This window comes from Numenius arquata, unplaced genomic scaffold, assembly GCF_964106895.1.
Source record: "Numenius arquata unplaced genomic scaffold, bNumArq3.hap1.1 HAP1_SCAFFOLD_1677, whole genome shotgun sequence".
Taxonomy (NCBI): domain Eukaryota; kingdom Metazoa; phylum Chordata; class Aves; order Charadriiformes; family Scolopacidae; genus Numenius; species Numenius arquata.
In genome coordinates this window covers 1-12,736 of record NW_027414096.1, presented here as the reverse complement: position 1 = coordinate 12,736, position 12,736 = coordinate 1, and the positions used below count along the sequence as shown (strand labels likewise).

General features: G+C 67.2%; 1 protein-coding gene across 1 annotated transcript; it reads right to left on the bottom strand.

Annotated features, from left to right (window-relative positions):
* Positions 1–27: 27 nt before the first annotated feature.
* On the bottom strand, positions 28–12,160 carry MTA2 (metastasis associated 1 family member 2). The gene is given in 21 exon segments (XM_074166985.1): positions 28–118; positions 207–281; positions 1,173–1,321; positions 2,941–3,059; positions 4,262–4,351; positions 4,492–4,720; positions 5,786–5,913; positions 5,916–5,924; positions 6,756–6,776; positions 6,779–6,852; positions 6,942–7,000; positions 7,128–7,202; positions 7,294–7,485; positions 8,400–8,499; positions 8,610–8,712; positions 8,815–8,932; positions 9,046–9,109; positions 9,219–9,336; positions 10,343–10,436; positions 10,536–10,603; positions 12,133–12,160. Coding segments are annotated over 21 exon segments (2,004 nt in total).
* Positions 12,161–12,736: the final 576 nt, after the last annotated feature.

The following is a 12,736-nucleotide window of genomic DNA, read 5'->3' as shown; positions in this document are numbered from 1 at the left end:
GGTGTTTTTTGTCGGGGGGGGGACACGTCAGTCCTCGAGGACGATGGGTTCCGAGGTGCTGGCGGGGTGGTGGGGGTTTTGGGGGGGGGGTGGTGGGGGCGGTGGGGGGGGCGGCGGTGACGGAAAGCGGGGGGGTCAGTAAAGAGGAGCCCCCCACTCCCGTTCCCCCCCCCGCCGCCCCCCCCGTCCTGAGGGGGGGCCCCGCTTTGAGTTTGAGGGGGAGGTTGGGGCGTCGGGCGGCTCGACGGAGCTCGAGGTGCGTCAGAGCCTTCCGGAGGGCCCTTTTTTTTGGGGGGGGGACACAAAAATTAGGGGGGGGGGGTGTCAAAGGGGTTGGGGGGGGGCACCCCAGAGATAACACCCCCCACCCCTGCCCCCAACTCTGCCCCATAGGCCCCCGGATCGACACCCCCCCCCCCCAGCCCCACTGAGCCCCCCCCCTTTCTGCCCCCCCCCTCCCAGCAGCTCTGCACCTCCCCCAGACCCAGTAGCCCCCTCCCCAGAACCAGTTGCCCCCCTCCCAGACCCATTAGCCCAACTCCCCGGCCCAGTAGCCCCCTCCCCAGACCCAGTAGCCCAACCCCCGACCCAGTAGCCCCCCTCCCAGACCCAATAGCCCAACCCCCGACCCAGTAGCCCCCTCCCCAGAACCAGTAGCCCCCTCCCCAGAACCAGTAGCCGAACCCCCGACCCAGTAGCCCCCCTCCCAGACCCAGTAGCCCAACTCCCAACCCAGTAGCCCCCTCCCCAGAACCAGTAGCCCCCTCCCCAGAACCAGTAGCCGAACCCCCAACCCAGTAGCCCCCCTCCCAGACCCAGTAGCCCAACCCCCGACCCAGTAGCCCCCTCCCCAGAACCAGTAGCCCCCTCCCCAGAACCAGTAGCCGAACCCCTGACCCAGTAGCCCCCCTCCCAGACCCAGTAGCCCAACCCCCAACCCAGTAGCCCCCTCCCCAGAACCAGTAGCCGAACCCCCGACCCAGTAGCCCCCCTCCCCAGACCCAGTAGCCCAACTCCCCGACCCAGTAGCCCCCCTCCCAGGCCCCATAGCCCCCTGCCCAGACCCAGTAGCCCAACTCCCCGACCCAGTAGCCTCCCTCCCAGGCCCCATAGCCCCCTCCCAGACCCAGTAGCCCCCTCCGCAGACCCAGTAGCCCGCCCTTCTCCCAGACCTGGTGTCCTTGGTGGCCACGAAGACGACGGGGTTGGGGGCGTCGGCGGGGTTCAGCTTCTGCCTCTTGCTGGCAGGGGGGGGCCCGGCGCGCAGTCCGGCCGCCAGGGGGCGCCCATTGGCTGAGAAGGGCAAGGCCCCGCCCCCGACCTGGGCGGCAGCGTCAGGCCCCGCCCCTCGGCCAATCACAAGCCGCCTCCGCCAAGCCCGGCCCCGCCCACACACCCACCTCCCGCCTTGTCAATCAACCCAGGTGCCCGCCCACCGGGCCCCCTTTTTCAACCAATCAGGGCCATTTTTCAACCAATCAGGGCCAGCGCTGTTCCCGTAGGCCCCTGTCAATCATCCCCGCCGTTGGTCCCACCCCTTTTCCCAGGCTCCGCCCCCCACCAATCACCCCATAGGCTCCACCCCCGCCAATCACCCCATAGGCTCCTCCCCCTGCTAATTACCCCATAGGCTCCACCCCGCCAATCACCCCATAGGCTCCACCCCCACCAATCACCCCATAGACTCCTCCCCGCTAATTACCCCATAGGCTCCACCCCTGCCAATCACCCCATAGGCTCCTCCCCTGCCAATCACCCCATAGGCTCCTCCCCCTGCTAATTACCCCATAGGCTCCACCCCCACCAATCACCCCATAGGCTCCACCCACACCAATCACCCCATAGGCTCCTCCCCTGCTAATTACCCCATAGGCTCCACCCCCACCAATCACCCATAGGCTCCACCCCCGCCAATCACCCCATAGGCTCCTCCCCCTGCAAATTACCCCATAGGCTCCACCCCCACCAATCACCCCATAGGCTCCTCCCCCTGCTAATTACCCCATAGGCTCCACCCCCTGTCAATCACCCCATAGGCTCCTCCCTCTGCTAATTACCCCATAGGCTCCCCCCCCTGCTAATTACCCCATAGGCTCCACCCCACCAATCACCCCATAGACTCCACCCCCACCAATCACCCCATAGGCTCCACCCCCTGCCAATCACCCATAGGCTCTGCCTCCTGCCAATCACCCCATAGGCTCCACCCCCTGCCAATCACCCCATAGGCTCTGCCTCCTGCCAATCACCCATAGGCTCCACCCACACCAATCACCCCATAGGCTCCACCCACACCAATCACCCCATAGGCTCCCCCCCCTGCTAATTACCCCATAGGCTCCACCCCCTGCCAATCACCCCATAGGCTCCACCCCCGCCAATCACCCCATAGACTCCTCCCCCGCTAATTACCCCATAGGCTCCACCCCCGCCAATCACCCCATAGGCTCCACCCCCTGCTAATTACCCCATAGCTCCACCCCCACCAATCACCCCATAGGCTCCACCCCGCCAATCACCCCATAGGCTCCACCCCCACCAATCACCCCATAGGCTCCACCCCCGCCAATCACCCCATAGACTCCTCCCCCGCTAATTACCCCATAGGCTCCACCCCCACCAATCACCCCATAGGCTCCTCCCCTGTAATTACCCCATAGGCTCCACCCCCTGCCAATCACCCCATAGGCTCCACCCCTGCCAATCACCCCACCCCCGTCAATCACCCACAGGCCCCGCCCCTAACCACAACAGGCTCCACCCTCTGTCAATCACCCTATAGGCTCCACCCCCTGTCAATCACCCCTAGGCCCCGCCCCCTCTCCCTGTCACTCCCCACCTGCTCCACCCCCCTGTACCCCCGTAATGGAGGGGAGGGATGTTGGTAGCCCCCCCAGGAGTGCGTACCCGTACCCGGGGGGGGCGGTGGCCATCGCCCGCCCCTTCGTAGCCCCTCTTGCCCACCAGTCCCGCCAGTCCCCGGCTCTGGCTCAACTGGTTCCGGTTGATGGGGGTCTTGGTGCCCCGCGGGGTCTTCGGCTTCAGGGGGGCCTGTGCGGCTGAGGAGAAGGGGGGGGGGGGGTTCGGGGGGTGTGTGTGTTGCGTTAGGGGGTGCCCCCCAGCTCCCCCCAGCCCCACAGGACCCCCCCCCTCCAGCTCCGAGGAAGAGCCCCAAAATCCAGCCCAACAAGCCCTTGGGGGACCCCACAACCCCAGGGACCCCCACCCCCCAGCGCACCCGAGGACTCCCCCCAGCACCCTCTAGGGCCAGACCCTGCACCCCTGGGGACCCCCCCCTGTACCCCCTCCCCACCTCTAGGAGCCCCCAGCCCTCCAGGGCTGCACCCCACGCCCCCAGGGACCCCCCATGGTCCCCAGGGAGCCCCCAGCACCCTGTTGCCCCCCCCAGGGCTGCACCCCACACCTCCTCTTTTCCACCCCCCCCCACATCCCCAACACCAGACTCCCCACATCCCTGGGGACCCCCACATCCCCAAGGACCCCCCCCAGCACCCTGTTGCCCCTCCCAGGGCTGCACCCCACACCCCTGGGGACCCCCACACCCCTAGGGACCCCCACATCCCCAAGGACCCCCCCAGCACCCTGTTGCCCCCCCCCAGGGCTGCACCCCACACCCCCGGGGACCCTCCCCAGCACCCACAGCCACCCCAGGGCTGCACCCCACACCCCCGGGGACTCCACACCTCCTCTTTTCCACACCCCCCCCCCATCCCCAACACCAGACTCCCCACACCCCTGGGGACCCCCACACTCCCAAGGACCCCCCCAGCACCCTGTTGCCCCCCCCAGGGCTGCACCCTACACCCCCGGGGACCCCCCCCCAGCACCCACAGCCACCCCAGGGCTGCACCCCACACCTCCTCTTCCCCCCCAACGCCCCGTACATCCCCAACACCAGACTCCCCACACCCCTGGGGACCCCCACATCCCCAAGGACCCCCCCAGCACCCTGTTGCCCCCCCCAGGGCTGCACCCCACACCCCCAGGGACCCTCCCCAGCACCCTGTTGCCCCCTCCCAGGGCTGCACCCCACACCCCCGGGGACCCCCCCCAGCACCCACAGCCACCCCAGGGCTGCACCCCACACCTCCTCTTCCCCCCCAACGCCCCGTACATCCCCAACACCAGACTCCCCACACCCCTGGGTGCCCCCCCAAGCACCCCTTCGCCCCCCCCCTCCTCCCCCCGCCTCCACCCAAGTGACACACACTCCCCCCCCCCTTCCACCCCATCCCCTCACCCAGCTCCTTAACGATGGCCGCCAGGGGCAGGCGGGCCAAGGGGTGAATCTTGAGAGGAGCCTTGGCCGCCTTGGGCAAGCGGATAGAGCCTGGAGAGGAGGGGAGGGAAGGGGGGGGCGAGTAAAAAAAGAGAACGATGAAGAAAAAAAAGGGAGGGGGGGGGCCGTAAGGATGAGGGAGGCTGGCTGTGTGTCGTTTACCCCCCCCCAATCTAAAAAGCGTCACCTACACTCGGCCTTGATGGCGTTGGCGTTGATGGGGGCGTAGGGGCGGCGGGCGGCGCGGCGGGGCTGGAGGACGTCGCGGCAGAGGCGACGGGCCAGGCGGGTGAGGCGGGTGGTTTGGAGCAGGAAGGTCTGGCGATTTTTGGCCAGTAATTTAGCCCGACTGGCCGTGGTGGTGTAAGGGGAGAGGCTCTGGGCTTCGGGGCGCGAGAGGTGACCCCGAGAATGGGGCTCCTGCAAAAGTGGCCCCCCCGCCCCGGACACACACACACACACAGAGACACACAAAGAGAAAAGATCAGGTTGGTGAGGAAGGGGACTTGAGGGGGGGTGGGTTGGGAGGGGTGCTGAGGGGGTCCCCAGTGGGGCAAAAGGGGTCCCCTGGGGGTGTGGGGGTCTCCGGGGGTGTGGGGTGCAGCCCTAGTGTGGTTGGAGGGGGTCCCCAGTGGGGTAAGAGGGGTGGCTGGGGGTGTGTGGGGGGTCTCTGGGGGTGTGGGGTGCAGCCCTGGGGTGGTTGGGGGGTGCTGAGGGGGTCCCCAGTGGGGCAAAAGGGGTCCCCTGGGGGTGTGGGGGTCTCTGGGGGTGTGGGGTGCAGCCCTAGTGTGGTTGGAGGGGGAAGGGGGGGCTCCCCAGTGGGGTAAGAGGGGTGGCTGGGGGTGTGGGGGGGTCTCTGGGGGTGTGGGGTGCAGCCCTGGGGTGGTTGAGGGGTGCTGAGGGGGTCCGCAGTGGAGCAAAAGGGGTCCCCTGGGGGTGTGGGGGTCTCTGGGGGTGTGGGGTGCAGCCCTAGTGTGGTTGGAGGGGGAAGGGGGGGCTCCCCAGTGGGGTAAGAGGGGTGGCTGGGGGTGTGGGGGGGTCTCTGGGGGTGTGGGGTGCAGCCCTGGGGTGGTTGGGGGGTGCTGAGGGGGTCCGCAGTGGGGCAAAAGGGGTCCCCTGGGGGTGTGGGGGGTCTCTGGGGGTGTGGGGTGCAGCCCTAGTGTGGTTGGAGGGGGAAGGGGGGGCTCCCCAGTGGGGTAAGAGGGGTGGCTGGGGGTGTGGGGGGGGTCTCTGGGGGTGTGGGGTGCATCCCTGGGGTGGCTGGGAGGGGGGGGGGGATATGGGGGGGGGTCCCTGGGGATGTGTGGGGTGGTTTGAGGAGAGGGGTGTCCCCAGTGTGGGGGGGGTCCAGCCCTGGGGTGCTTGGGGGGGGAGGTCCACATCCTCTGGAGATGTGGGGGGTGGTGTGGGGGACACAAGGGGGGGGTCAGTGGGGTGACTGTGTGTGTCGTGTGTGTGTCCCCCCCCCTTCGCCGTGGGGCTCACCGAGGCGCTTCGGGCCGCCCCCTCCAACTGGGTGGGGGTCTTGAGCCCCCCATATTTCTTCCAGTAGATCCAGCAGGAGGCGCAGAGGCGGCACTGCATATTGGGGGGGCCCCAGGCGTACCACTGGCAGACTGGGTGGCTGTGGGGGGAGGGACGACATACGGTAGGTGTGAGACCCCCCCTGCCCTCCAAGACCCACATCCTGCCCCACAGCCCCTATGTTATTGCCCGCCCCCCCCCCACTTCCTGCCCCATTAACCCCCCCACCCCAGTGTTCCCCCCCCCCCCTGTCACTCCAAAAACTCCCCCACGGCCCCCCCAGGACCCCCCCCCAACCCAGTGTCTCCCCCAGGATCCCCCCCCCACCTCAGTGTCCCCCACTCCCACCACTCCAGGATCCCCCCACCCCAGCATCGCCCCCACTCCTGCCACCCCAGGAGCCCCCCCACACCCCCCCAGGACCCCCAACTCCCCCTCAGAACCCCCTACACCCCCCCTCCCATGCCCCCCAGGACCCCCCCCAAGCCCCCCCGAGATCCCCCCAACGTCCCCCCAACTCCTGCCACCCCAAGAACCCCCCTCCCTCAAGCATCCCCCCACTCCTGCCACCCCAGGACCCCCACACACCCCCAAGGAGTGCCCCCCACCCCCCCAGGACCTCCCAAGCCCCCCCACCCCAGCATCCCCCCACCCCAGCGCCGCCCCCCACTCCTGCCACCCCAGGAACCCCCCCACCCCCCCTCCCATGCCCCCCCAGGACCCCCCCCCACGCCCCCCAGGACCCCCCCCACCCCAGCATGCCCCCATTTCCACTGCCCTATAACCCCCACTCCCCCCAGAACCCCCCCCTCCCCAAGCGTCCCCCCCCCCTCCTGCCGCCCCAGGACCCCCACACACCCCCAGGAGCGCCCCCCACCCACCCAGAACCCCCTCCCACGTCCCGTCCCCCCCCCCCCCCCCCAGCACTGACTGTGGCAGCTCTCGCAGGTCAACCCTTCTGGAAGCCGGCCCCGTTCATGCCGGGTTTGGAGCCCACCGAGATGATCTGGTTAGGGTTGGGCTTCGTGCTGAGAAGAACCAGGGTGGGGGGGTCAGGAGGGGGGCCCCCCCCTCCCAAAAAAAAAACTAAACAAACCCCAAACACCCCCCAACTTACTAAGTGGGGATGTAAACTTGCTTCAATTTACTGTCCGCCTCCGCTGCCTTCAGCCTCTTCTGCGAGCAGGGACGGGGGTAAGACAAGTGGAGCGGGGGGGGGCTCACGTTAGCACACACACACACCCCCTCCCCCCCCAAGGGGTAGGAGCCCCCCCCCAAACCCCTCTTCCCTTTTTTTTTTTACCTGCTGGATGTAACGATCGGTGGTTTTCCACATGTAGTAGAACTGGACGATGCTGGCCAAAGACTTCCAAGGGAGCTGGGATACGGGGTGGGGGAGAGAGATTTCTTACACCTGGGGGTGTGTGTGTGTGTGTGTCTTTTTATTGTGCCCCCCCCCCCCCACCAACTCACAAAGTCCTGCGGATGTCGTTGAAGTCTTTCCCGTATTTTTCCAAAGCTTCCTCAAAGAGCATGGCTTCGGAAGCCGACCATTCCTCCATCTCATCCCGGCACAGCACCGGCCCCCCCTGAGGCACCAGGGTGGCCATGGCCTTGGCCAGGTCGTAGCCGTTACGCTGCAGGGTGTCCATGGCGTGGAACTGGGGGGGGGAGGTAAAAAGAGGAGGGGGGGGGGGTCAAGGGGGGGTCATGGGGGGGTCCTGGGGTGGCAGGAGTCGAGGGGGACGCTCGGGGAGGGGGGTTCTGGGAGCAGGGGTAGTCCTAGGGCAGTGGAAATGGGGGGGATGCTGGGGTGGGGGGGGCGTGGGGGGGATCTGGGGGGGTTCTAGGGGTGAATCTGGGGGGGTCCTGGGGGGGTGGGAGAAACTGGGGGGTCCTGAGGGGACAGGGAGGGTTCTGGAGGGGTGTGTTTGTAGGTTCTGGGGCGGCAGGAGTGGGGGGGACAGGGGAATGGGGGGGTACTGGGATGTGGGGGGGTCTTGGGGGGGCGTGGGGGGGATATGTGGGGGTCCTGGGGTGGCAGGAGTCGAGGGGACGCTCGGGGAGGGGGTTCTGGGGAGTGGGGTTGGTCCTAGGGCAGTGGAAATGGGGGGGATGCTGGGGTGGAGAGGGTCGTGGGGGGGTCGTGGGGGCATCTGGGGGGGGGGGGGCGGGGGGGTTCTGGAGGGTTGTTGGGGGGGATCTGGGGGGCTCCTGGGGGGGTGGGGAGGGTTCTGGGAGGGTGTGGGGGGAAACTGGGGGGTCCTGAGGGGACAGGGAGGGTTCTGGGGGTGTGTGTTTGTGGGTTCTGGGGCGGCAGGAGTAGGGGGACACTGGGGTAGGGGGGTACTGGATGTTGGGGGGGTCGTGGGGGGTTTGGGGGAAAACTGGGGGGGTCTTGGGAGGGCGGGGGGGGGGATATGTGGGGGTCCTGGGGTGCAGGAATAGAGGGGACGCTCGGGGAGGGAGGAGTGGGGGGGGGTCCTAGGGCAGCAGAAACAGGGGGGCGCTGGGGTGGGGGGGGTCTCAAGGGGCGTGGGGGGGTCCTGGTAACCCCCCCCCCCCAAAATCTCACCAAGGTGATGTCCCGGGAGGCGGCGGCCGCGCTCATGTGGAGGGAGGGTTGTCGGATGGAACTGCTGCAATCCAGGGCGCGGGCAAAAGTCCCCACGGCTCTTGAGGGGGGGGGGGGGGTGTAAAAAAAAAAGGACGGAGGTGTAAAAAAAAGGGTGGGGGGGGTCAGTAAGGGCCCCCCCCAAATTTTCTTGACCCCCCCTCAACTCACCGGGCCACCACCAGGAACTGGTCGATTTGCCGGTCTGTCAAGGGATTGTCGGGGTCCCACACCTTCATCTCCATCTTCTGCTGGTTGCGGTTGTCCGATTCCCCTGGGTGGGGGGGGGTATTTTAAATTTAATCCCCCTCCCCCCACTCCCTCCCCCAGAAAATAAACAGAATTAAAACACCCCCCCCCCCCCCAAAAAAAAAACCTTCAGCCAGTCGGTCGGGGATTTCTGCTTGGTATTTGCAGCCCACCCGGATCTCGCCCTGATCGGCCAAGAGGGTTTTCTGGACGGGGTCGAACACCAAGGAGTAGAAAAAACAATCCTGGGGGAGGCCAAAAAAAAAGGGGGGGGGGGGGGGTCAGCTAGGTGAGGGAGGGGTCAAAATTCCCCCCCCCCCTCAAAAAATTTAAGGGGAAGGGGGGTTTTGGGGCTCACCTCTTTCTCCAGGTATTGCCCGAGGATGTCGGTCTCGTTGAGGAGGGTGACGCTGCACTTCCCGCTGTGGGGTAGAAAAAAAAGGGGGGGGGGAGTTCGCGGCAGGGGGGGGGGTCAGGGTGTTGCCCACCCCACCCCCCCCCCAGCGACCCCCCCCCAATGTTAAAATGTACCGTATGTGGGTGGCGGGCAGGGATTCGAACTGTCGGGAGAGGAAAAGCTCCCGGTGTTTGAGCTGGTGCCGCTGCTGTTCCGTCATGGTGGGTTGTTTGGATTCCTCCTCGAATTCTCCTGGGGGGGTTCAAAAAAAAAAAAAAAGGGGGCCCCCCCCACCCCTCCACCATCAAGCTGGGAGGTGCATTGTTCTCCCAACAGCCCCCCCCCCTCCTCGCCCCCATCCCCCCCTCTCCTCCGTGGATTTTGGCAGCACCCCAAGCCGTGGCGGGGGGGGGAGGTAATAAAGGAAAGGGAAGGGGGGGGGGGGGAAGCAAAGCCCGGCTCACACATGTGGGAAAAATCCCTGGGGGCCCCCCAAGCGGGACACCCCCCCAGAGCGCCCCCCCCCAGGGTGTAGCACCCCCCCCGAGGCACAGCACCCCCCCAGAGCCCCCCCCCAGGGCGCAGCACCCCAAGACAGAAAGAGCAACAAGCCGGGATCTGCCCCCACACCACACCCCAACACTATGGCGGGGGGGGGGGACAGCCCCAGAGCCCCCCCCCGGGGGGTAGCGCCCCCCCCCGAGTGCCCCCCCGGGGCACAACACCCCCCCAGAGGCACAGCACCCCCCCCAGAGCCCCCCCCCAGGGTGCAGCACCCCAAGACAGAAAGAGCAACAAGCCAGGATCTGCCCCCACACCACACCCCAACACTATGGCGGGGGAGGAGACAGCCCCAGATCCCCCCCCCGGGGCACAGCACCCCCCCCGAGGCACAGCACCCCCCCAGAGCCCCCCCCCCAGGGCGCAGCACCCCAAGACAGAAAGAGCAACAAGCCAGGATCTGCCCCCACACCACACCCCAACACTATGGCGGGGGGGGGGACAGCCCCAGAGCCCCCCCCTGGGGTGTAGCGGCCCCCCCCGAGTGCCCCCCCGGGGCACAGCACCCCCCCAGAGCCCCCCCCTAGGGCGCAGCACCCCAAGACAGAAAGAGCAACAAGCCGGGATCTGCCCCTACACCACACCCCAACACTATGGCGGGGGGGGGTGGGGACAGGACACAGCCCCAGACCCCCCCAGAGCCCCCCCCCTGGGGTGTAGCGCCCCCCCCCCAGAGCCCCCCCCGACCCCGACTCACGGGCATTGCTGTCGGCCAAGCTGTTGAGGCTGCTGGAAATGTCTCGTCGGCGGAAGAGACACACAACCTTGGCCTCCACGTTGCCATTTGCGGTCTGGGGGGGTCGGGGGGGGGCATAAAAATGAGGAGGGGGGGTGGAGAAAGCCGCCGCCCCCCCCCCCCTTTATTTTTTGGAGGGGGGGTGTCTACTTACTTTGTTGAGCTCCTCGATGCGGCGGACGAGGTAGGGGTTGCTGGAGGAGTTCTCGAAATACACATAATCTGTAGGGAACAAAAAAATTGGGGGGGGGGGGGGGCACAACGAGAGGAGCCCCCCCCTTTTCATAACCCCCCCTTTTTCTTCTAAAAAATAAAAGGGGGGAAGGGGGGCTTTTCCTCTTAAAAAAAAATGGGGGAGTTCTCACGGAGACAGGGATATCCTTCTTATTATAGATACAAGGAGGGGGGGGGTTTGTTACCTGGGGGGGTCCCCACCCCCCAAAACAGACCCCTCCAACCCCCAAAAATGGGACACACACCCCCAAAACAGCCCCCCCCCCAAAAAAAACGGGACACACCGCCCCAAAACAGGCCCCCCCCAAAAAAACGGGACACACACCCCCTCCTCAATCCCTGCTCCTCACAGACACAGCCCCCCCCTTTTCCTCACGGACATGGGGAGCCCCTTTCTTTCCCCCCCCCTTACAGACCCCCCCTTGATGAGTTGGGCCCCCCCCACCCCCCTCCCCCAGAGATGGGGGCTCCCTTTTTTTCCCCCTTGTGGGTCCTTCTTGTCACAACTCGCCATTGCCCCCCCCAGGGATCCCCCCAAACAAAGGGGGGGGGAAAGTGTCAACCACCTCTAGGCCTCAGGGACCCCCCCTTTTCCTCACAGCCCCCCCCTGCCCCTTCTGGGACCTCCCCTCCTCACATGGGCCCTCCCAGTCCCTCATGGCCCCCCCAAATCCCCTCACGCCCCCCCCCCACTTCTCTTACGGACCCCCAAATGCTCTCACAGGCCCCCCCTAATCCTCTCATGGGGACCCCCAAATCCCCTCACGGCCCCCCCCATTCCCCTTATGGGCCTCCCCTCGCCTCAGGGCCCCCCCTTCCCCTTCTGGGGCACCCCCCTTTCCCCTCACAAACCTGCCTCCTCCTCACGCTCCCCCCCCCAATCCCTCAATGAACCCCCAAATCCCCTCACGGGCCCCCCCCTTCCCCTTGTGGGACGCCCCCTCCCTTCTCGCCCCCCCCCCCCCCCCCCCCAGTTCCTCACGGACCCCCCAAATCCCCTCAGGGCCCCCCCCCCCCCTTCCCCTTACGGGCCTCCCCTCGCCTCAGGGCCCCCCCTAATCCTCTCATGGGGACCCCCAAATCCCCTCATGCCCCCCCCCCATTCCCCTTATGAGCCTCCCCTCGCCTCAGGGCCCCCCCTAATCCTCTCATGGGCCCCCCTTTCCCCTTATGGACCCCCCCTTCCCCTTATGGGACCCCCAAATCCCCTCACGCCCCCCCCCCCCCCCCCCAATTCCCCTTACGGGCCTCCCCTCAGCCCCTCCCCCCCCCCCAATCCTCTCACGGGGCCCCCCCCTTCCTTTCCTGGGCCCCCCCCCTCCCCTCAGGGACCCCCCCCTAATCCCCTCACCGGACACCCACCCCCCCACCCCCCCCCCTCGCCCCTTCCCCTCACGGCCTCCTCCGTCCCTCACGAACCCCCCTCATCCCCTCACGGGACCCCCCACCGTCCCCTCAGAGGCCCCGACCCCGTGTCTCCCCCCCAACTCCCGCCGCCACCCCCGGCCCCCGCTCACCGCCGACGCGGTACATGTTGGCCGCCATGGCCGCTGCTTTGGGGCCGCGTTACCCCCGGGCCCGGCCCCGGCCGCGCTTCATCGCCTCCCGCTCCCGCCGCCTCCGCACCGGCACGACCCGTTCGGCCGCCTCCGGAGGGGCTTCGGGCAGTCTCGGAACGGGTTCGGGCGCTTCCGGAGAAGCCTCGGGAGCTTTCGGAAAGGCTTCGGGTCTTTCCGGAAAGTGTTCGGATCTTTCCGGAAGAGGTTCGGGCCTTTCCGGATAGGGTTCGGGTCTTTCCGGAACAGGTTCTGGTCTCCTCGGGGCAACGTCGGGCCTTTCCGGAAGAGCTTCGGGACGCCTCGGGACGGCGCTGGGTCTTTCCGGTGGAGCTTCGGCTCTTTCCGGTAGAACCTCGGGTGTTCCGGTGGGGCTTCGGGTGTTTCCGGTACAGCTTCGGCTCTTTCCGGTAGAGCTTCGGGACACCTCGGCGCGCGTTCGAATCCCCTCCGGAAGAACTTCCCGCAAACTCCGGAAAGGAGCTCGGCGAGTTCCGCCCAGGACTCGGAAACGCTTCCCGGAAACGGGAGCGGGGGGGGGGGGGGGAAGCGACTTCCGGGAAGT